Source organism: Sphaerodactylus townsendi, linkage group LG01, assembly GCF_021028975.2.
Source record: "Sphaerodactylus townsendi isolate TG3544 linkage group LG01, MPM_Stown_v2.3, whole genome shotgun sequence".
Taxonomy (NCBI): Eukaryota; Metazoa; Chordata; class Lepidosauria; order Squamata; family Sphaerodactylidae; genus Sphaerodactylus; species Sphaerodactylus townsendi.
Window position 1 is genome coordinate 176,579,940 of NC_059425.1, and position 23,304 is coordinate 176,603,243.

Genomic DNA, 23,304 nt, shown 5'->3' on the forward strand with positions numbered 1-23,304 from the left:
TGCACAGTACTACTGTGTTTCCCCGAATATAAGACAGTGTCTTATATTAATTTTTGCTCCCAAAGATGTGCTATGTCTTATTTTCAGGGGATGTCTTATTTTTCTGTGTTCTGTTTGTCGGGCATGCTTCCAAACAAAAACTTTGCTACGTCTTACTTTCGGGGGATGCTTTATATTTTGCACTTCAGCAAAACCTCTACTACGTCTTATTTTCAGGGGATGTCTTATATTCGGGGAAACAGGGTAGCGAAGTTTACATCCAACATTCAGGTCAGAACCAGATTTATAGTCGAAATGCCCAGCCATGAAGGCATTCTTGAGAGTCATGAAGACATTAACAGTTGAAAGTTGAATACACTGTACATTAAGTGTAAAAAGGATGTTAATTTTTTCTTACTTTATTTTCATATCCTGTTCACCATTGAATAGTTGGGGCCAGGTCAGCCGCCAGGACTATTTTTGCCTAACCAGGAAGGTTCTAAGAAAATGCTAGTAGTGTACATGGCTACATCTGTATTAGTTGTAAGTAATTAGTTTTTTGCTACTTAACCCATGGACCGTCCCACTAGCAGCTATAAAGGATTTTAATCCATAGTATCTCATCAAGCTGTTGCCAATCAGTTTGGTGGAAGAATATATTGGCTGCATTCAAGAGTCTCTGCCTGGGATGGGTATGAAAACAGCTGGCTGTTGCGCATTTTGCGAACTGTGTGGCCGTGATTTGGTAGTTTTTGCTCCTAATGTTTCGCCTGCATTTTCTGTCTGGTGTCTTCAGAGGTATGACCCAGTAAGATTTGTTTCTTTCTGCAAATGCAACTTTTTGGCATTTTTGTTCTCTTTTTCCCATCTCTGCGGTCCCCTTCCAGATGATGGAAGCGTCCTCATTTACAGAGACCTTGGTCAAATTTCATTTTCCATGGCACCAAAATTCAGGCACCTTCGCAAACCAAAGTTTGTTTGTTTTTAAAAAAAAACACCTCAGTTTGCTCTCCGTATTGCCACAGTAGCACAGCTCCTGCCTCTGTCTTTTTCCATCTTTGTCCCTGGAGAATTTCCACTTCTACGAGAACAGTGGAAGTCTTCATTGAACAAACGCAAACAACTGACCTTCCCCAGAAAGGAAGGAGGTGCTGCTTCATTGCCCAGGCCTTGAAATACAGAAGGCGGTCCAGTAGGTCCCATAGAACAAGACCAGGCAGTCAGGTGGGCCTGATCTAACAGGTGACATCAAAGTACCTAGCAGGACCAAAGACAGGCTGCAGAGACCCTTTCAGCACAAAGCTTGAAGTGTTGCCTCAGGATTCATGTGGAGCCAACTGAGGCCTTACATAATTCCGGCATTCACTTCTCGGCTCCCCATCTTATGGAGAAAGGCCGGCACGACGTAGTGGTTAAGAGCAGCAGACTCTAATCTGGAGAACCAGCTTTTGATTCCCCATTCTTCCACATGAGCACCAGACTCTTACCTGGTGAACTGGATTTGTTTCCCTGCTCCTACACATGAAGCCTGCTGGATGCCCTTCAGCCTGCCACAGTTCTCTCAGAACTCTCAGCCTAACCTACCTCACAAGGTGCCTGCTGTTGGGAGTGGGGCCGAAAGAGTTTGTAAGCCCCTTTGAGACTTCTTGCAGGAGAGAAAAGCGGGGTACAGATCCAAACCCTTCTTCTTACCAGTCAGGCATTCTCACTTGTCGACACTGAATTTTAATTTCAAAAGGTAGAAGAAGACAATATAATGGATGCCAATTCTCATTTTGAGGAGGAAGTTTTATCACAAGCCCCAGCAGCTGTCAGATGGGATGCTTTCTATGCAGTCTTGAGGGACCTGTTAATCAGCCTGGAAAAGAGAGGGGGGGGGGGCAAGAAAAGCAGATTTGGGGGGGAAAGAGTATAAGAGAACGGGGTTAGCCAGAATTTTATCAACAATTCATAAGCAACAATTAGAAGCTTCTGAAATCAAACGGAAGAAAAATCAAGCTGTGATATGCCATCTTTGAATATGGCAAAAGGGCTCTGCACTATTCAGTAGGTCCGTGAACATTCTGCCACTGTTGTGTGTAAAAAAAGGACCCTCTAATAACTCAGCGTACGGCCACAGCAGGTGCCTTCGCTTCCTTCTGCAGAACCTTCTGCCGCTCGGCCCTGTGGAAATCTCCGTATGTCGGTTCCTGCAGCATTAGAAGTATTGCACATGAGAGAGCAATGAAATGACATTATTTTTAAAAAGCAGTAAAGGCCTGAAAGACAGATTGCTTTCCCACTGAATACCAAGAGCACTCATAGATAAATTTTTGAATCCTATGCTGGGAATTTTTAAATTACGGGTACATGTCTATATTTTGGGGAAACAACCGAAAAAGCCATTCTAAAGCCATCCTTCATCCCTACCCTCCAATATCCAACCGAGGAGTAAGCAGAAATTACCACTATGGCCCCTTCCGCACACACAGAATAATGCATTTTCAATTCAGTTTCACAACAGTTTGCAAGTGGATTTTGCTATTCTGCACTGCTACAAAGAGCATTGAAAGCGGTTTGAAGGAGCATTATTCTGCATGTGCGGAAAGGGCCTATCATAGCAAGCAGATAAAGCTCATTTACATTGGGGCAGAAGAGACCAGTTTCTTTGTGGCAGACATAGAGCAGAAAATATTCAAAGGCTGTGAGGCATTATATGATAGGCTAAAAGCTCCTGACAGGGTCAAGTTGACACAGCCATTCTCCATCTTCATTTAATGTGGAAATATTTTATCCTCTTCAGTACTCCTCACCTACTTACGCTAATTTGTGCTGTTATTTGTTTATTAATTACAAAACATACATTTTTATTTACTGAAAACATTCTATTCTGCTTTAAATAGGATTCCCAAGGCAGTGTACAGTAAAACATTTCAATGTTAAAACAATATTTAAAATAAATTGTAGAAAAGCAAATACTTCAATAAAAGCACATATAACTTATTAAGGGAGGAGGGTCAGTAACATCAAACAAAACAAGGAACCCCTCACCCACTGGCAAAAGATTGTAGAGGGAAAGAGATTAATTTCCCCGGGGAGGGAGTTTTGGTGCCACCACTGAGAAGGCGCTTTCTCAGGTTCACTTTACAAGCCTCAGATGGCGGGGGACACCTAAAGCAGGCCCGTAAAAGAGTGGACAGGTCGGTTCATAAAGGAGAAGGCAGCCCTTTTATCTCTCCTTTTTCTCCTTATAAGGGCCACCGAGGTGGCTAAAAAATTAAAAACATCCATAGTAAAATTACATGTTAAAAACCATTAACCAACAGAAACACATTATTAAAACTGAAGCTAAGATACATATCCAAAACATTACAAAGAAGAATTAAAATATTGGGCATGAAGCAGGGAACCTTCAGGGAATGCCAGATAAATCAAGAAAATGAAGGATGGAAACAGGAGATGAATGAGTCTTCCTGGAGAAGGAGTTGGACAGTTTGAGTGGCTTGACTGAGAAGACTCTCTCCTAGGTTGCTATCAACCTTGTCTCAGAAAGCAGGGCCCCCCGAAACCTCCAAAGATGGCTGCATGTTCCTACGGAAGGTGGCCACCCTTCAGGTATACTGATCCCAAACCACCTAGGCGTCAAAGGTTAACACCAACACCTTGAATTGTGCCTGGGAACAGATTGGGAGTCAGTGTAGGTTGATGAAGATTAAAATGATAAGGCCCCTTGACCCACTCCAGTCAACATTCTGGCTGTAGCACTCTGTACCAGTTAAAGTTTCTGAATGCTTTTCAGGGATAGTCCCACATAGAGCACATTGCAGTAATCCAGCCTAGATATAAGCAGGGAATTCAGCACAGTGCCCAGATCATTGCTGCCCAGGAGGGGCCACAGCTGGCTAACCCGTCAAATCTAGTAAGAGGCTACGGCCACCATCTGCTTATGCAGCAGTAGATCTGGATCCAAAAGCACTCCTAGACCACAGAGCTGTTCCTTTAAGGCATAGGTGTCAAACTCGCAGCCCTCCAGATGTTATGGACTACATTTCCCATCATGGGAACTGTAGTCCATAACATCTGGAGGGCTGTGAGTTTGACACCTATGCTTTAAGGGAATGCAACCCCATCAGAATGGGTGACACCTTGAATCCTGGATCAAACCTTCTGCTCACCGGTAGTAATCCTGTCTTGTAGGGATTAAGTTTCAATTGGTTAGCCCACATCCAATATAAAACTGCCTCCCAACACCACTTTTGGTTTCTTCAGCCTCCTTTGGACAAGCCGGAAGCATGTCATCCACACATTTGTGACAACCAAGGCCAAATTTTTAGATGATCTCGTTTAGCGGTTTCATGTAGATGTTAATGAGTGTAGGTGACAAGATGGAGCCTTTCAGGACCCCCAAGGGCCAAGGGGTTGAGCAGCAGTCCCTCAGGGTGGTGGACTCTAATCTGAAGAACTGGGTTTGATTCCCCACTCCTCCACCTGAGCATCAGATTCTTATCTGGTGAACTGAATTTGTTTTCCCGCTCCTCCATATGAAGACTGCTGGGTGACCTTGGGCTAGTCACAGTTCTCTCAGACTTCTCTCATCCCCACGTACCTCACAAGGTGTCTTTTGTGGGGAGAGGAAGGGAAGGGGTTTGTAAGCTGCTCTGACCCTCCTTACGGTTGAGAAAGGTGAGGTATAAATCCAAACTCGTCTTTTGTTCTTCTGAAAACTACCCTCCAGGTGTGTCCGGAACCACAGCAAAATGTCTCAGCCTGGAAGAGTGGTCCAGCAGGATATCATGATTGATAGTATCAAAAGCCACTGAGAGGTCCAAAAGAATCAACTATCTCTCAGTTCAGGTCATCTACCAGGGCAACCAAGGTTGTTTCAGTCCCATAACTCAGCTGAACTGGAAAAGATCCAAACAATCTGCTTCATTCAGGAAAGCTTGAAGCGTTCAGCCACTATCTATTCAATTACCTTCCTCCAGAATAGAGCACTTGAAACTGGTCAATAGTTACTGAGATTTCCTGGGTCCAGGGTAGGTTTCTTTAGAAGTGGGTGCAACACAGCCTGTTCCCAGCAGGCAATAGGCCTCAGGCATCCAAAGGTTCTGTCCACATCTGCAGACTGAATAAACTGAAAAGCATCCCAAACAGCTGGATAAGTTGGTAACCTGGCACCAGGTGATTCTATCACTTCTAATACAAAGTCCCAGTCACAATAGACTTGAGAAATTTTGTCTCCAATGAGTTGACTGGACTATAATAAGGCGATGTATGTGGGGCTGTCCTTGAGGTAAATCAAGAGGCTTCCGCTGGCACAAAATGTAGCCACCTCAATTTTGACTCTACGGCAAGGAGCAGTCTTCAAATATGCCATTAATTTCATACCAAGGGCACAAGTTGCTTCGTTACTGGGCTGCATTCGTGGTGCTGCTGGCTTCAACTTTTAAATCTCTTGATAAGCTGGGACGCTCTTATTTAAAGGTCAGCCTCTCCCTTTGTAGACTCACTTATGCCTTCATTTGGGCCTCTCCTTTGGGGAGATGGATCCCAGATCCTAGTCCGGCTGACTCCCCACACTGGGGGGGGGGGGCGGTCTCGAGGTGTCTGTACACCCCTCCCTTTTTGGTGGGTGGGTGTTTGAGATTTGAGAGTGTTCAGGGTTTTTAGGATGGGGTTTTATTATGATTTTACCATTGTTGGATGAGATGTTGTATTGTTATTATTGCAACCCGCCCTGAGACTGTGGTAAAGGACAGGAAATAAATGTAGGTAGGTAGGTAGGTAGGTAGGTAGGTAGGTAGGTAGGTAGGTAGGTAGGTAGGTAGGTAGGTAGGTAGGTAGGTAGGTAGGTAGGTAGGTAGGTAGGTAGGTAGGTAGGTAGGTAAGTAAGTAAGTAAGTAAATAAATAAATAAATAAATAAATAAATAGCAGTGCAACATTCTAAACACTTCATCACACTTACAGCATGCATAAGTTTCCCCAAGGATGAGCAACTTGTAGGGAAGGGAAAATCTGTTGGGGAGTTATTTTGTATATTGTTTGGTGCTGCAAAATAAAACTGAAAAAATACACATTTTTAAAAGACCTTGTTCCTTCTGTTCTTTGTTTCTATAGATCCTGACTGGGCGAGTTTAAATCTGGGAGCTCTCATGTGCATCGAATGCTCAGGGATACATCGGAACCTCGGCACGCATCTGTCACGCGTCCGATCCCTGGACTTGGATGACTGGCCTGTTGAGCTGATCAAAGTTATGTCCTCCATTGGGAATGAGTTGGCCAACAGTGTGTGGGAAGAAATGACCCAGGGGCGCATGAAGCCCTCCCCAGACTCCACAAGGTAGGCTGTTACAGTGTACAAGGCAAGTTTTTAAACTGATTCAAACTGCAGGAACAGGCTTGTGAACTGTTTGGTTCAAACTGCAAGACCAGGCATGTTGTCACTGTCTAGAGTGAAGACACAGGAAGTGTTGGAGTGCGATGCTTGAAGGAGACGTCCTTCTCTCGGTTTACATTCTGCTCTCTTTTCTCCAGAGAGTTCAGAGTGACAGAGTGGGGTTGGCAGGAGGGCAAATAACATGTTCAGGACCTCCTGGGGTGTTTCACAGTTCTGCGGGGAATCTGCTTCTTGGTTTTCCTCCAAAGTCAGCACCAACCTTGAAATAGTAAGAGCATCCAGCAACTAGGTCATTCAAGGGTGGTGCCCAAAGCAAGTGGAAAAAGGGTGCTGAAAACAAAGCAGTGTGACTTTGACCAATTGTGTATCTTTCTCGTTATTTAGTTATTATTTATTTATTTATTTATTTATCGAATTTCTTAGCCGCCCCTCCCAAATTTGCTTGGGGGGATTTACTGAAGGAATAAATACAACCAAAACTGACTCGAAGGTGACAACCCATGATTTAAAAATTGAGCACAGTGACTAAAATTCAGATAATTCAGTTAAATTAAAATATAATTGAAATTCAATTCATGAATATAGAGAACAATGAGCAACTCCTGAGCCGTCCATTCACACAGAGGTGATACCTAACCAAAGGGGACAGATGGTAACATTAGGTCAGGCCTCCACGAAATACTTGGCAGAACAGCTCTGTTTTACAGGCCCTGCGGAACTCCTTCAGGTCCTGGAGGGTCCTTATCTCCTCTGGGAGGTTGTTCCACCAAGTCGGGGTCAGGCCCGAAAAGGCCCTGGCCTGCATCGAGGCCAATCGGACCTCGCATGGACCAGGGATTGTTAAAAGATCCAGATCTTAATGTCCACAGGGGTTATAACGGAAGAGATGGTCACGCAAGTCTTGATGCAAAGGAGAATGAAGACATATGGTAGTCTTACCATGGTTTCTCCCCCACCCCCCACCCCACCCCTGTCACTACATTTTTGTCAACTAAGTGACATTGATGTATCTGTGGAAGTTCACAACAGTCCAGAGCAATCTGAAGAACCAAGTTTGATTCCTCACTCCTTCTCATGAAGCCTGCTGGATGACTATGGGCTGTCCCAGTCCTCTCAGAACTCTCTCAGCCTATGCGGAGGCAGTCCATGGCAAACCACCTCCGTTAGACTCTTGAGCCTTGAAAACCCTATTGAGTTGCTATAAGTCAGTTGCAACTTGACTGCACTTCACACACAGAGATTGGGGTTGAAAAAAATTGGGTGTCGTGTTCTTTTGGAACATTGGGCCCAGGAAAGCCCTACCGTTGCCTACACCAGTAAGGATGAGATTCCACTTGAAGAAACCGACCCTTGATCAAATTACACTCTCATGCCTGCAAGTGAGTTCCTCTTGGCTCTTGCCCTTTGCCATCTCGATCTATATTGCCTGGAGAGGAATGGAGGGAAAACTATCAAATGAGCTGTGTATCTTGCGGGTGGGTATTAAAGTTGCATATGGTGGAGGAGGAGCAGGAACCAGACTCCTTTTCTTGCTAAGTTTCTGTCTCGGCGTATTATCTGTGAAGATCCTTTGAAAGACCATTTCACATAGCTAACCCTTGGTCCTTTTCTAATTTTTTTTTTTTTGTTTCTCATCGAGCGTTTCACGCGAACAAATCCAGCGAGCCCTTTTCCTTTGCCGCTTTGCTTTGTCGCCTCGGACAGTGGCTGATTTTGTTATGTATTGTAGTGTTGGTAGAAAAAGAACTGGAACTATGAATTAAATGCTGTTATGAGTGTTAATTTTTAAGAATCGCTGCTTGTGGCTTTGAGCTAGTGAACGCTGGCTGTGAGGAAATACAATATCGCCCTTCCTTGGTTTGAGTAAAGCAGAGTTTTCCATGCAGGGATGAGATTAGTCTACTTGGAAGTGTGTATTTGACAAACGTAATATCTTTGTTTCCTGGGTTCATTGCTTCCCGAACGCCAAACATTGTAGTAAAACTGGGGTGCTGTGTGGTTTCTGGGCTGTATGGCCGTGTTCTAGCAGCATTCTCTCCTGATGTTTCGCCTGCCCGGAAACCACACAGCACCCCAGTGATTCCGGCCATGAAAGCCTTCGACAATACATTGTAGTAAAAGCTTCAGTATTAGAGTGCGTCCTTCTGAAATGCAAAACAGTTCTTTAAAAACGGTATGCTTAATTGTTTTTACGCCACCTTCTATTACAGTTGTAGTAAAACGATAATTATAAATCTCTAATGCATCTTTAATATTAGCAGACAAATAGATTAATCTGTGCACTATAATATCCAGCGCACATTATTACATTAATTTATTAGCACTGGAAAAATGAATTCCTGGTGCCATCTTTGGTTCATTTTTGAGACTGGTCACCAATCAGCTTTTAGGTACTGGGATTATATAATTATATGCATAAATTTAGCATAAATATGCATATCAGTATTGTGAAAGATGTCTATCAGTGTAATCTGAGGTGAAATCCCCAGAAACTTGTGTCCACCTACATTCCAGTGAAATCAATGACTCTGCCAGGCTGAGTAAGACTGAGACCCAGTGCGAGATGTAAACTTTATTGCACCAGTTGGAAACCGTGACTACAGATGGTGCTGTTCATTCCTGCGTTCGTGCCAATGGAATGTTGTCCCCAGAGTCCAAAATAATCAGGTTTTTTTTCAGCGGGAATTCTTCAGGAAGTTAAAAGAGAGAATAAACAGAGCCAAATCTCTCCAGGATATTTGGAAACTTTAGAACCACACCAGTTGAGACCCAGATAGAGTGGATTCCTTGAGCCAAGAAAGGAAGCTGTAAAGATGCCTGTATGGTTAGGGTTAACCCAAGTCAAGGGTGCCATAGACAGCAGGGGAGGGCCTGTTTGTTTGGCCTTTCAGAGCAACCAGTTTGCTGCTGTGTGAAAGCGCATGCCGGACAAGGTGGGCCCCTGGTCTGATCCCAGCAGGTTCTTCTTGTGTTTCGTACCCATCTGCTCATTTTAACAAAAATAATTGCACAGGCTAGGTACAGATGTAAAAAAAAAATGCAGTGTTCATTAGGGATGAAACGTATTGTAGATACAGGAGTAACAAACCCCCATAGGTTTAACCATGAGGTCATTCTGAATACAGCCGCTGATTTCCAAACAGCTGTCCCGCAGCCGTTCCTCAAAAGTACAAAAGAGAAGCAAATAAACAACCAAGCAGTGATGTTTGGTGCTCAATTTAATCAGTTTCACAGAAGAAGACAAAGAAGACGAAGAAGAGGAGGAGGAGGAGGAGTTTGGATTTATATCCCCCCCCCCTTTTCTCCTGTAAGGAGACTCAAAGGGGCTTATAATCTCCTCCCCCCCCCCCAACAAACACCCTGTGAGGTGGGTGGGCTGAGAGACCTCTGAAGAACTGTGACTAGCCCAAGGTCACCCAGCTGGCTTGTGTTGGAGTGCACAAGCTAATCTAGTTCACCAGATAAGCCTCCACAGCTCAAGTGGCAGAGCGGGGAATCAAACCCGGTTCTCCAGATTAGAGTCCACCTGCTCTTTACCACTACACCACACTGGCTTTGGGGAAAGTAGAGTTTAAGGAGGGGAGGGATTTCATGGGGGTATAATGTCATCGAACAAGAGGAAGGATATTCCATAACGGAGATGCCACTACTGAAAAAAAACCTTTTTAGTTATGGGAAAAACCACCTTCCCCCGCATGACAGCGGTCCCTCTCCCCGCCCCGCCAATGCCACCATCCCACTCAGTCTCCCAGTGGTGGCCAGGCCAGGCAATGCTCGCCTCCTCAGTTTAGTTCGCTCTTTTGAAATTGAAAGTAATTGTTTTGGCCTTTGGGGGCAACTTTTTGTTGACATGAATGCTGAACTCAGTAGCACTGCGGACCATGTTCTCAGTCAGCGAAACAACATTTCTATCTTATCCTGCCACAGGAGGTGGTGATGGCCACTAACCTGGATAGCTTTAAAAAGGGCTTGGACAGATTTATGGAGAAGTCGATCTATGGCTACCAATCTTGATCCTCCTTGATCTGAGATTGCAAATGCCTTAGCAGACCAGGTGCTCAGGAGCAGCAGCAGCAGAAGGCCATTGCTTTCACCTCCTGCATGTGAGCTCCCAAAGGCACCTGGTGGGCCACTGCAAGTAGCAGAGTGCTGGACTAGATGGACTCTGGTCTGATCCAGCAGGCTCGTTCTTATGTTCTTATGTTCTTATCTTGCACTAAGACTTGATTCCCACTCACCACACAGTTCAGATCTGCTACATCTCCAGTTGGTTCCAATGCACAGTCATTTATGAAGTCTAGTAAGCTTCTGTCTATGACATGACTTGAGCATGTGCTTGCCCGATCAGCGTGAGTGTAGCTGAAGTCACTTGGTGTTTAATATTCTCCCCTTCCAGAGAGCCAGCGTGGTGTGGTAATTCAGAGCAGGTGGACTCTAGTCTGGAGAATCGGGTTTGAGTCCCCGCTCCTCCACATGAGCAGTGGACTTTTATCTGGTGAGCTGGATTTGTTTCCCCGCTTCTACTCACAAAGCATGCTGGGTGACCTTGGGCTGGTCACAGTTCTCTCAGTGTATTCTCAGCCCCGCCTACCTCACAAAGTGTCTGTAACGGTGAGAGGAAGGGGAAGGAGCAGTGGTGGGATCCAAAAATTTTAGTAACAGGTTCCCATGGTGGTGGGATTCAAACTGTGGCGTAGCGCCAATGGGGCTGGGCGGGACACGACGGGGGCGTGGCCAGGCATTCCGGGGGCGGGGCATTCCTGGGCGGGGCTGTGGCAATGACGCAGCCACTGCGCCGGTCCTTGGGCGGGAAACGAATGCACGCAGGCGCAGGCTGCCATGCACGCCGGTGCACCTCCTGCTAGACTGCTTCAAGTTCTGCGCGCTACTGCTGAGAGGAGGGGTGTAACTAAGGCAAAAATCACGTGGCAAAATCACCAATTAGTAACCCCCTCTCGGCACACACAAATAATTAGTAACCTACTCTTGGGAACCTGTGAGAACCTGCTGGATCCCACCTCTGGGAAGGAGTTTGTAAGCCCCGTTGAGTCTCCTTACAGGAAAGAAAGGTGGGGTGTAAATCCAAACTCTTCTTCTTCCTCCTCTCAAGATTTGCTTCCTGGTTTTGACCAGAGGGGCGACAGTAGACCTCCACCTTTAAGTAACCCTTAGGCTTCATATTTCCACCCATGGTGATTTTGCGGGGGATTTCTTCCCCTAATGGTTTGTCGCTAATTTGACCCTATGCTCTCTTTGATATACAGTGCATAGTAAGTATTAGATTAACGGCGCAGTCCTACATGGGGTTATGCCCTTCTAATCTATTGGCTTCATTTAAACTTCAGTTAGCTCAGAAAGGTGTAACTTGAAATAGATTTAGACTTTAGTCCAGTATTGGTCATATCTATGTCGTCTTCCAGTTTTGGGCTCCAGTTACTAGCTATATACTACCGTGTTTCCCCGAATATAAGACTTATATTAATATAATCTTATATTAATTTTTGCTCCCAAAGATGCGCTATGTCTTATTTTCAGGGGATGTCTTATTTTTCTGTGTTCTGTTCGTCGGGCATGCTTCCAAACAAAAACTTTGCTATGTCTTACTTTTGGGGGATGCCTTATATTTCGCACTTCAGCAAAACCTCTACTATGTCTTATTTTTCGGGGATGTCTTATATTAGGGGAAACAGGGTAGCTCCAGTTACTAGCAGAGCCCTTCGGGGGTAGGCGGTATAAGGAATCCAATAAATAAATAAAGCCCTGGACAGTTTGCTTTCAGCGTACTAGCAAAAATGCCCTCTCCCGTGTGAGCAGCACTTTGTTCTAGTCGAGAGGCCAAACTGTGAAGTTTTTCTTTTTGTGGAATTAAGGCTTGTGCTGTCTAAACCAGAGTTACTCCATTTTGGCAGCGCGTCTGCAGAAGAGCCTCTTCTAAGAGTTATTCCCCCACCTCCTTCATTTTCAGCTTTTATAGCTTTTTCCTTTACAAATGTCTGGTTGGGATTTTGTTTCAACTGCTTTACCATATTGCGGAGTAGTTTAGGGGCTTTTATTATACCGCAACTTGGGTACAAATCAGTAGAAAGGCAATTCGTAACTGTTTAAAGGAACAGTGGATTGTCGCACCACGCTAAGCCATTTTCCATGAGGAGTAGTCTGTTCTACATGGTGAGTTATGTTACTGCTGTCCCGTGAGGTTTTAAGCCTCCAAAATTAGCGCAGGGATAACTGTTTTTTGCAGCCTTCCGAAGCTTGATTTGGAGGACTGAAAAGTGCTCAGCAATCACAGCAAGAGCTGTTGTATGAACAGGCGTGTGGGAGAGGGGAGCTGAGTGTCTGCCCATTCTGCTTATTGCAATGTGTAAGGATGGGGAAATTGGAGAAGAAATTCAGAGAAGATGAGTGAGATACGGAACCCCTTGAAGGAATGCCAGTCTGTCTTGGGAAGAATAGAAAAGCAAATGGAACTTTGGGCCCTTTCCACACGGGCCCTGAGCGGGGGTGCATCGGCATAAACAGTTCACATGGATGGTCCCAGTAGGGGTGCAGGCGACGGCGCAGCCTTCACACGGGCTGCACCATCCCCAAACGCCTTACCTTCGTCTCCTGGTTTCCGGCGTGTCACAGAAGCCAGGGGACACTCCCCCCTGCCCCTGGCCTGAGTGATGACTCTGGAGTCGCAGGCTGGGGGCGGGGTTGTCCCCTGACCTCTCTGGAAGCCAGGAGACAAAGGTAAGGCATTCAGGGAAGGTGGGGGGGAATGGCGCCTTCCACCTGCTGCCATTCGCACGGCAGCAAATGGAAGACGCCACTGTTGAAAAACCTCACTCGTGGAGCGAGGTTCAACAGTGGCATCTTTATGGCACTTGGGCATTCTGAGCACGGCGCTGTTGCGTTGCAGCACGCTTGCTGTGCAAACGCCACCACAGGGACGGCGTTTTTAGCGTCCCTGGGGCGCTGTCATCCGCTCGTGCGGAAACAGCCTTAGTGAATCCAGGAAAGGATAGTTCCTTTCACCTCTGTGAAATATTGCAGAAGGTTTACGTGTTAGAAATCAGACAGTATTTAAGTAAGAGCTAGACAGGACTAAGAAGAACATTAAAGAAGATGACCATTGGATCAGACCAACGGCCCACTAATCCAGTATCACGTTACCCACAGTAGCTAACCAGAAGCCCCAGAAAGGTACACCGGCCTGGGCAACTCATTACTGTATAATTTGCACAATACATCTGGGCCTGGTGGTGACCTCCAAAGTTGCCATACAATTCACCCAGGCCCATCAGCCGGTCACTCTGCATTCGCCCAGGTGACTTTCCACTGTGCAAGTTGGTTAGGGCCTAGTGAGGGCCACCATGTGGGCAACTCACTGCTGTGACATTTACAGGACGTGGCTAGGCCAGGGCAACTCACAGCCAGTGGTGGGATTCAGCAGGTTTGCACCACTTCGGCAGAACCGGTTGTTAAAATGGTGCTTGTAAACTGTCAGGATCACCCAACTTTCAGTTTCGTTTCTCTAGCAACCCCAGCTCCCACCACACTCTGGGAGCTCCCACCACACTCTGGGAGCGGCCCCTCACACACCCTACATATACTGGAACTGAGGGCAAGAACCCTCAGCTCCAGCATCCTGTACCTAGGGCAACGTAAATCAATAAAGTTCATTCCTTTTTCATAAAGTCAACTTTGTCTGAGTATGTCTGGCCTTACAGTAAACAACCAGTTGTTAAATTATTAAATCCCACCACCAGAACTGGTTGTTAAATTATTTGAATCCCACCACTGCTCACAGTCATGCAGTTTGCACAACTCACACAGGTTTAGCGGTGGCTGCCCAACAGCTTGATGCCATGTGCTTCACCTGGGCCCAGAGGCAATTACCTCACAACTTGGGTGGGCACCGTGAGGGCCACCACAGAACTCACCAGAGTGACTTGCAGCCACATACATTTTGCAATTTGGCCAGACTTTCCCCAGGGAGAGGTTGCCAGGGGGAGGGAAGGAGAGCCAGCATGTCATATAGTTTTGGAATGTCAGGCTAGATCAGGGGTCTACAATCTGCGGCTCTCCAGATGTTCATGGACTACAAATCCCATCAGCCCCTGCCAGTATGGCCAATTGGGGCTGATGGGAACTGTAGTCCACTAACATCTGGAGAGCCGCAGGTTGCAGACCCCTGGGCTAGGTGTATTGTCAAAGGTTTTCACACCCGGACTCAACTGGTTGTCGTGGGCTTTCCGGGCTGTGTGGCCGTGGTCTGCTAGATCTTGTTCCTGCATCAGATGCAGGTGAAACATTAAGAACAAGATCTACCAGACCACGGCCACACAGCCTGGAAAGTCCACAACAACCTGTTAGGCTAGAGACTGGGAGATTCAAATTTCTACTGTGCCATCGAATCTTGCCGGGGGACAGTGAGCCAGTCTCATTTGCTCAGGCAAACATAATAATGTTACTGTTGTTGTGAGGATAAAGCAGAGGAGGAGAGAATGTTGTAAGCTGCTTTACGCCTCCCCCCCCTCCCTTGGGGAGGAAAGCAGGGCATAAATGAAGTAAACAAATAACAAATGAAACTGGAGACTTGAAAAGGGCAGTTTGAAGAAAGTTTGGTTGAATGGCGGGAAGAAGTGAAGGAAGTAGGGAAAGGGGAGAAGGAGATGAGGGCTGGCAGGAACAGGAAAAGAAGAAATCAGATGCAGGAGGAAATGAGGTACTAAATCTAATTCTCAACATGGCCCCAGCTCTGGAGCCTTAAATTCAGAGATTAGGGCAGTGATGGTGAACCTTTTCGAGACCAAGTGCCCAAATTGCAACCCAAAACCCACTTATTTATCGCAAAGTGCCAAAACGGCAATTTAACCTGAATACTGAGGTTTTAGTTTAGAAAAAATGGTTGGCTCCGAGGCACGCGTTACTCAGGAGTAAGCTTAGTGAAGTAACCGTGCAATGCTTCAAATGGGTGAATCACGATCCTAGGAGGATTTACTCAGAAGCAAGACCCATTGCCAGCAACTGAGCTTACTCCCAGGTAAAGGATCATGCCCAGGCCAGCCTAGATATGTGTGTGTGTGGGGGGGTGATTTTTCATCCCCCTCGCACATGATGAACTCTGTGCGCGAGTGCCCACAGAGAGGGCTCTGAGTGCCACCTCTGGCACCCGTGCCATAGGTTTGCCACCACTGGATTAGGGCCTTGAAGAGAGAGAAATTTTCTACCGATCTGGAGCACACACCCCACCCCCACTCCCCAAGTTTACAGAAAAACATAAAAGTTTAAAAATGGAGCAAGGTTTTTAAAAAACCCAAACAAAGAAAAGTTGTCTACAGACATAAAGAGGAGCGTGAATGGTAGGTGGTCGAGGAGCCTGGCAAAGTGTGGGGCAGGTGGCCTGGTAAGGCTTCACTGCCCCCTGGATTGCCCCTCCCTCACAGGTTTCTCACAAGCTCCTGCGATTGTGTTACCCAGGGAGTAGCAGCCGGAGCCCAGTTAATACAGTGTTATATACAAACCAAGTGGCAAATAGTTCATTTCTATTGCTAAACTATCAAAATAAGTTTAGGTACGATTGGAAAGTGCATTTCTAGGTCTCAGGTACATCTGCCAAACTCTGGTCTTCTCAGCTCGTTGTGTAGGAAGAGCGTAGGCATTCCCTATGGCAGTGGTGGCGAACCTTTGGCACTCCAGATGTTATGGACTACAATCCCCATCAGCCCCAATTGGCCATGCTGGCACGGGCTGATGGGAATTGTAGTCCATAACATCTGGAGTGCCAAAGGTTCACCACCACGGCCCTATGGGCTGCTGGATTTCTAGGAGGTGGCTGGAACCATCCATTTCCCATGCTGCTTTTTTTGTCAAGAGCGGGAGATCGACAGAGATTGACCTCCTTGACAGAGAAAAAAATATAACAGGCTTTATAACCTTTGACATGACAAAGGACAGGTAAGCCGATTCCTCAGAGTTCTTCACCGCTGAAAATAACATTTAATTCAAAGGGTATAAATTTATGGAAGGTGACTCCACCCTTGTAATTTTCACTGCCGTTGTGACAGCTCGGATATTTCAGCCGAGCTTCATGTTTGCAGTATCACTGCCAGAGCCTGGCAGTCAGAAACAATTTACACTTAACAGTTAAGGTTGCCAATTGGCTAAGGCGAAAAAGCGTCCTGTCCTTTTAATACACTTTGAATATGCAGCAGTGAGTAGTCGAAGCGTTTCCGTGGCGTGGAGCTCAATAACATCTCCTGATAATTGCTACATGTCTAGTTGATGTTAAAGGAATAGAGAGAGAGAGAGATCCTTTCCGAGGTTGGCAACCTAAGGTTTCCCGCTTCAGGTTGGGAGATTCCAGGGCATGGTGCCTAGGATGGAGGAGCTTGCGGAGAGGAAAGAAGAAGAAGAAGAAGAAGAAGAAGAAGAAGAAGAAGAAGAAGAAGAAGAAGAAGAAGAAGAAGAAGAAGAAGAAGAAGAAGAAGAAGAAGAAGAAGAAGAAGAAGAAGAAGAAGAAGAAGAAGAAGAACAACAACAACAACAACAACAACAACAACAACAACAACAACAACAACAACAACAACAACAACAACAACAACAACAACAACAACAGCAGGGAGGTAGGGAGGGAGGGAGGTAGGGAGGTGGTAGGGAGGAGGAGGAGGAGGAGGAGGAGGAGTTTGGATTTATATCCCCCCTTTCTCTCCTGTAGGAGACTCAAAGAGGCTTACAATCTCCTTTCCCTTCCCTCCTCACAACAAACACCCTGTGAGGGGGGTGGGGCTGAGAGAGCTCCGTAGAGCTGTGACTAGCCCAGGGTCACCCAGCTGGCGTGTGTGGGAGTGTACAGGCTAATCTGAATTCCCCAGATAAGCCTCCACAGCTCAGGTGGCAGAGCGGGGAATCAAACCTGGTTCCTCCAGATAAGATATACGAGCTCTTAACCTCCTACGCCACTGCTTCTCCTTGTTCCTGAAGAGCTGGTTTTTATACCCTGCTTTTTCTCTACCATAAAGAATCTCAAAGCAGCTTAGAATTGCCTTCCCCTCCCCACATCAGGCACCTTGTGAGGTAGGTGAAGCTGAGAGAGTTCTGAGAGAACTGTGACTAGTCCAGGGGTCTGCAACCTGTGGTTCTCCAGATGTTCATGGACTGCAAATCCCATCAGCCCCTGCCAGCATGGCCAAGGTATGCTGGCACGGTCACCTAGCCGGCTTTGTGTAAAAGAGTGGGGAATCACACCTGTTTCTCCAGCTCATGCGGAGCAGCAGGGAATCCAACCTGGCTCTCCAGATTACAGTCTGCTGCTGTTAACCTTCGTATCACACTGGCTCTCAGACCTCAGCGGAGTATAATGCCGCAGAGGTCACCATCCAGAGCAGCCATTTTCTCCTGGGGACTTGATCTCCGTCTTCTGGAGATCACTTGTAATTCCATCTGAACTCCATGTCCCACCTGCAGATTGGCAACCCTAGGGTAATGGCGCTTACACCCAGAAGTGAGGAGCAGGCTGTCCTGGAATTGTGGGTGCAGGTGCCAGGGCGCCCCAGGAGAAATCTGAAAACCAGCAGTGCTCATGTAACCTTGGGATGCGAGTGATAATACTAAAAAAAATTGTCAAGATTCCCCCACAAAACAGTGTGGAACAGCAGTGAAACTACCTTGCAAAGCCAAGCCAGCTGGCTTGGGAACGTTGGCCGTGGACTACTGATGAGGTCAGTGTTAGAACCCTTGTAATTGGCTTGAGCAATTACCAAAGAAGCCCCGAGAACCACTTCTTAAACTTTGGAAGAATTGTGACAAATTGAAGCTGGCTGCTGCAGGAGGAATATCGACTTCCTATTTCTAAACAGGGGGATCATTAGTCAAGAAAAGCATTTTTTAATTACTCCCAGGAAAGGGAGAAAAAAAAAAGAAAAATCTTTCAGTATGGATTGTGGACAAGCTGACATTTTTTTCCCTAAGTGTATTCAATATTAAATTTAATGTCTGGGGGGCACTTGCCCTTCAACCCTCCCTCAGTCGTGTGGGTCAAATGAGAGCCGATCAATGTTATGACAATCAAACGAAACAGGGTTCAAATCAAGACACACACCCCTCTTCCTCTCCAGTTGCTATTGATAATGTTTTAGAATGCACCTAAAGCATTGATTGTTGTCTGGGGTAGCCAAGAAATACTGCCTGATGAGCAGCCGCGCTGGGACAGAGTTCTGTGTGGTAAAAATCGTACAGTTTTGGGAGGGCTAATAAGGGAAGTCTGCAGGGAGAGCAGAGATGCATAGGATATGTGTGAGCGTTTGGGAGCTTCCCTGGCAGTCTGGCATTCAATGCAAATCTGGCATTCAGCAGGTCACCTCTTTCCCCCTCTGGGTCATCTTTGTGTATATACAGTGGAACCTCGGTTTTCGCCGGTAATCTGTCCAGCGACGCTCGGCGAAAACTGAAACCGGCGAAAACCGAGGCCACGCCGTTTGTGCATGTGCTACGCAAACAGGGTAGCAAATTTACGCAAAAAGCGTAAATTTACGCAAAAAGTATAGGCAAAAACTGAGGCGCTGGCGTCAACCAAAGGCAAAAAACGGCCGGGGGCGACCAGCAAAAACCAAAGGCGACGAGGTTCCACTGTAATACTGTTGCCAAATGCCTTTTAGGCTGGGCTTGGGCTTTTGACCCTGGTCTGAATTTGGGTAGTCCATACTACTGAGAAACTAAGCACATAAGGAACCTTTTTAGCTCAGCAAAACTCCCAACATATTGCCCAGGAAATCTTGATGTCACTATCTCAAGACAGACCGAATAGTTGCATGACTTCGCTTGTTTGTTTTTTCTATTGCATTCTTTTAAGTTTGAGGATCGGAAGTCAGTCAAACCAGTCAACATTGCAAACGTCTAACAGGATAGCCATAGACATACGCGCTCACTCACCTGATGGCCAAATGCAGACATGGGCTTCTGTTTTGTTTTGGTTTTTGGCAGGAAATATATGTTGCTATATCCTGCATTCTTTTTTTGATAACATCACAAATTGTCGCGGCTGTTTTTCTGTGTCAGTTTCTGCCAGACAGGCCGTTCACGTTGTGATTTCCCAGTGTTTCTTCCGTTTAGCAAAGGTCACAGGAAATGAAAAAAGTTCTTAATTCTATCTGGGAACCTTTGAATTAGGAGTTGGCAGTTATTGGAATTGACCTTTACCTTAAGACATGAAATCCAATTTGATCCCTACTCACAAATTAACCGGATTTAATGATCTCAAACAATGTTATGCATATGCAGCTTGAAGTATTTAGCAGACTGTGTTCTTGTGGGGTAGGAAGGCGACACGGTTTCCTAAAGGAATGGCCACGCTCTCTGGGTCCCTGAGGCACAGATGTCTGAATGAGAGGCACGCAGAAGCTGACACAAGCAGCACAGTTGGGTCGTCTTTCCAGCTCCAGGATTTTGTGGGCCTTTGGAGCATGAGCCAATTTTATTTCTGCCACACCTCCAGTGGCAGAAGAAGAAGAAGAAAATCCTCCTCACTCTTCAATTGATGTGATTCTGAGCACTTCATTCTGTGGAAGGTCTCACTCCCATGAGGTGGTGAATCCCTTTAGCTGAGGTACCAGTGGACTGAACATGAGCTTCAGTCTCACTGAGGTGATAATACTGCTTCAGGTCCATAGCATTTTAGATGGCACCTACTTCTCCTTGCCACTACGTCTCCTACAGAAATTTTGGGAGATTTGATTGGCAGTGGGCCTCTGGCAGGGCAGGAAGCCTGACTTAATAATACCAGCCTCTGGCACTGGGCTTCTTTTCTAGATTGTTCCATGATTATGGAACAACGCCCCCCCTTTTCACTCTTTAGGATACAGCTGAGGAAGGTTCAATTTAGAACCACTTTTGATTAATTTCCCGCCGCCCTAAACCGTAGTTTTAAATTTTCGCGTTTTTAATGTATTCTCCTCGATGTATCTTGTCTACGTTGCAATCCGCCCCGAGTCCCACAAGGCGGAAAGGCAAATAACAAATGTTCTCAATAAATAAGTAAATAGAACAGCGTGTATCTCTTGCAGCCGGAAACCGAGGCGAGGAGGGCAGGTTCTCAAAAGCACAGATTCTCCAGGGCTCGTGGCTGGGATGTAAACAGCTGCGTTTTGACCTTTCTTTGCCTCGTTCAATTAGATCATAAAATTATGGCGTTAGTCTTGAGTTGCAGGCGAAAGGATATAAGTACTATGGCGGATGTAGCCTCTCGGAACAGATCGTACCTGGCTGTTTCTTACAATCTTTTTGCCTGACGAGGTCAGTGTTTGGTCCCTTTTGCCTTTTCTGCCATGCTTGACACCTTTCCCATTTTAGAGGGGGGGTAGGTGGGTCTTTTTAAAAAAAAATACTTTATTGTGATGGGCTGACCAGAACCCATCTGCAGTTTGGGTGGCATCTGCTCCCCACATGTCACTTCCCTCATTAACAAGCAATTGAATTAATTAAATGCTACTCAGAACACGCATAACAAGCTACCGGCAGTGTCCAAATTAGCACTGATAATCAAGGATGATTTCCTTTATTATCCTGCTAAGTGGTGTGCAGCTTCTGATCTCCCGGTCTGCCCTCATCTATTTACATACCCCCAGCTTCTGCCTTTAGAAGCCGAGGTTATCTTACCTAGTTAATTTGCCACAATCACCAAGCATGGCGGATTGATATTCCTGCCTCTGCTGTAGCAAGCCCCCAGCCTCTCCCCCTTTTTCTCCTTCCCCGTGCCTGGTCCTTTGTATCTCAAGCTCACTGATAAATTAAAAGCCACCCCTGTGGTCTCTCAAGTGAGTAATAGAGGCAGAAATTTCATTTTGCAACTGGCTGATTTAATGATCCAAAGGGTAATTAATGGCCTGATTATCTTAATGTTAAATATGTCCGGCAGCAATTACTGTGACCTCCCGCTTGTCAAGGTCCGGGCTGTGCTCTTCTTTCAATTAAGTTCTCTGGGGTTTAATGGTATGAATAAACTCAGCTCTGATTCTATCATTCCGGACTCTGAGATAGAAGCGAGCTAGAGGCTCGTTTGGAGTTTTAATCAGCCCGTCTTCTACTTGAGCGATCAGCGTTAACAATTATAACAAGGACAGTTTAACTTTCTTCCCGCCCACCACGCACACCCCCATTCCCTTTATTTTATTTTTAAGCGCTCCAAGGGAATTCTGCTGACTGGCGTCCACAGCTTTGCGAGACTCATCTCCCCACATATAAATTATCATGTGAATGTTGATGTTTTCTGTTTGACAGGCTAAATTAATTGGCAGGAGCAACCAAAAATGACAGTGTCACTAATTACAACTCAGAGTAGATTTCTGTCATTGCGGTGCGCTTGTCAGCGGGCATGCCCCAATCCTCGCTGCGGCCAGAGTTTGTAGACGTTTTCCATTACAGTTTTCACATCTTGTTGGGGAGCGCGATTGTGTATGATGGCACTAACAGACCAAGATGTGCCTTTGGGTTTTCCAGACATCCAATTTGTGTGCAAGGATGACATTTAGTGCCAATAAACTTTAGACAGCTGTGCCGCCGTGGACCAAACAGCTGCTCGGGGCACAGATTTTTTACATAGGATACTTTAGCAAGTTCTGTTAGTTAAGGAGACTTCGTAATGCACACAGAGAATCGTAATTCAGTCCCTCACCGTAGCTGAGCCATCCTCATTAACTCATCTCAGGATGCATTACAGTTAATTGCTGATTAGTAAATATTAAGTCGCATGTATAAATCCACAGATTAGAACAAGCACATCTCTCTGTGCGACAATGACTGGCAAGTGACGTCATGACAACGCCAGCTACAAACATTCCTTGTAAAGTATGATCTGGCCACAGTTATCTATGCTCTGTTTTCATCCAGGTTAGATTCCTGTAACATGCTCTACATAATGTGCTCTGCCTTTGAAAATGATCCAGGAACCAGCCCACAGTGTGGCAGCTAGACTGTTGTCAGGGTGGGGTTTGGGGATCTTGTCACCCATGTGATAAAAAAATCTGCACTGGCTGGCCATTTGTTTCCAGGCACAGTTCACAATTCTGGGTCTGGGTCTGGACCAGTGGTTCTCAACCTGGGGGTCGGGACCCCTTTGGGGGTCGAACAATCCTAAGACTCTCTGCATCAGTGTTCTCCATCTGTAAAATGAATAAATGTTAGGGTTGGGGGTCACCACAACATGAGGAACTGTATTAAAGGGTCGTAGCATTAGGAAGGTTGAGAACCAGTGGTCTGGACCTAAATGGATTGGGACTGGGGTACTTGAAACACTGCCTCTTACCATATTGTTCAGTCAGCCGGTTGAGGTCCTGTTTCCAAGTCCAGCTGTCTGTGCCCTGTCTTTCAAAGATGAGGTGTGAGTGGTGACCAGAGAAAGGGTGTTTTCAACGGTGACACCTTGACTATAAAACAACCTTCCTGTTGAAGCATGCCTGATACCTACCTGCTGCACTGTATTTTACGCCCCAAGTAAAAAAATACTTCTTTTTACCCAGGCTTTAGGTGAGGAGTACCATCCTTTAAAGCCGTTTTTATGGTCCGTTTGCAGCCTGAGGCGGCTTAATGTTGCACTTTTATGACTTGTTGTAATATTGATAATTTTACGGTTGTTGATCATATTGCATCCGTTGTTTCACTTTGTGAGCTGCCTCACTTGGGACTCTGGGGAGGTGGCCAATAAACAATAAGCAAGGATCTTCCAGAGATCACTATGCTTAATGTGTTATTTCAGGCATGCCAGCATGTAGGACTTTCACGTGAAATGGCCGTACTTTCCTGAGCGCTCCTCGGCAGCCATAATTATGCAAATGGTATCGTTTTGCAAAGCCTGCCAAGAGTAAAATCCTACAAACGGTGATGCCCCCATATCTCTTGGAATGCCAACATGGAAGCTGGTGCCTGTTACAGATGTTGACTCATCTCTAACTTCTGCTCTGTGTGCCAGTGG

The 23,304-nt window shown here is 46.0% G+C and overlaps 1 protein-coding gene across 4 annotated transcripts in view; it reads left to right on the forward strand.

Moving 5' to 3' along the window:
• Positions 1-23,304, forward strand: part of AGAP1 (ArfGAP with GTPase domain, ankyrin repeat and PH domain 1) — a 426,302-nt gene that overhangs the window by 361,988 nt on the left and 41,010 nt on the right. For all 4 annotated transcript variants that reach the window (XM_048500437.1, XM_048500447.1, XM_048500456.1 and 1 more), the window contains one exon: positions 6,077-6,299. In XM_048500437.1, the coding sequence (XP_048356394.1) occupies positions 6,077-6,299 (223 nt within the window). The remainder of the gene's footprint in view (positions 1-6,076; positions 6,300-23,304) is intronic.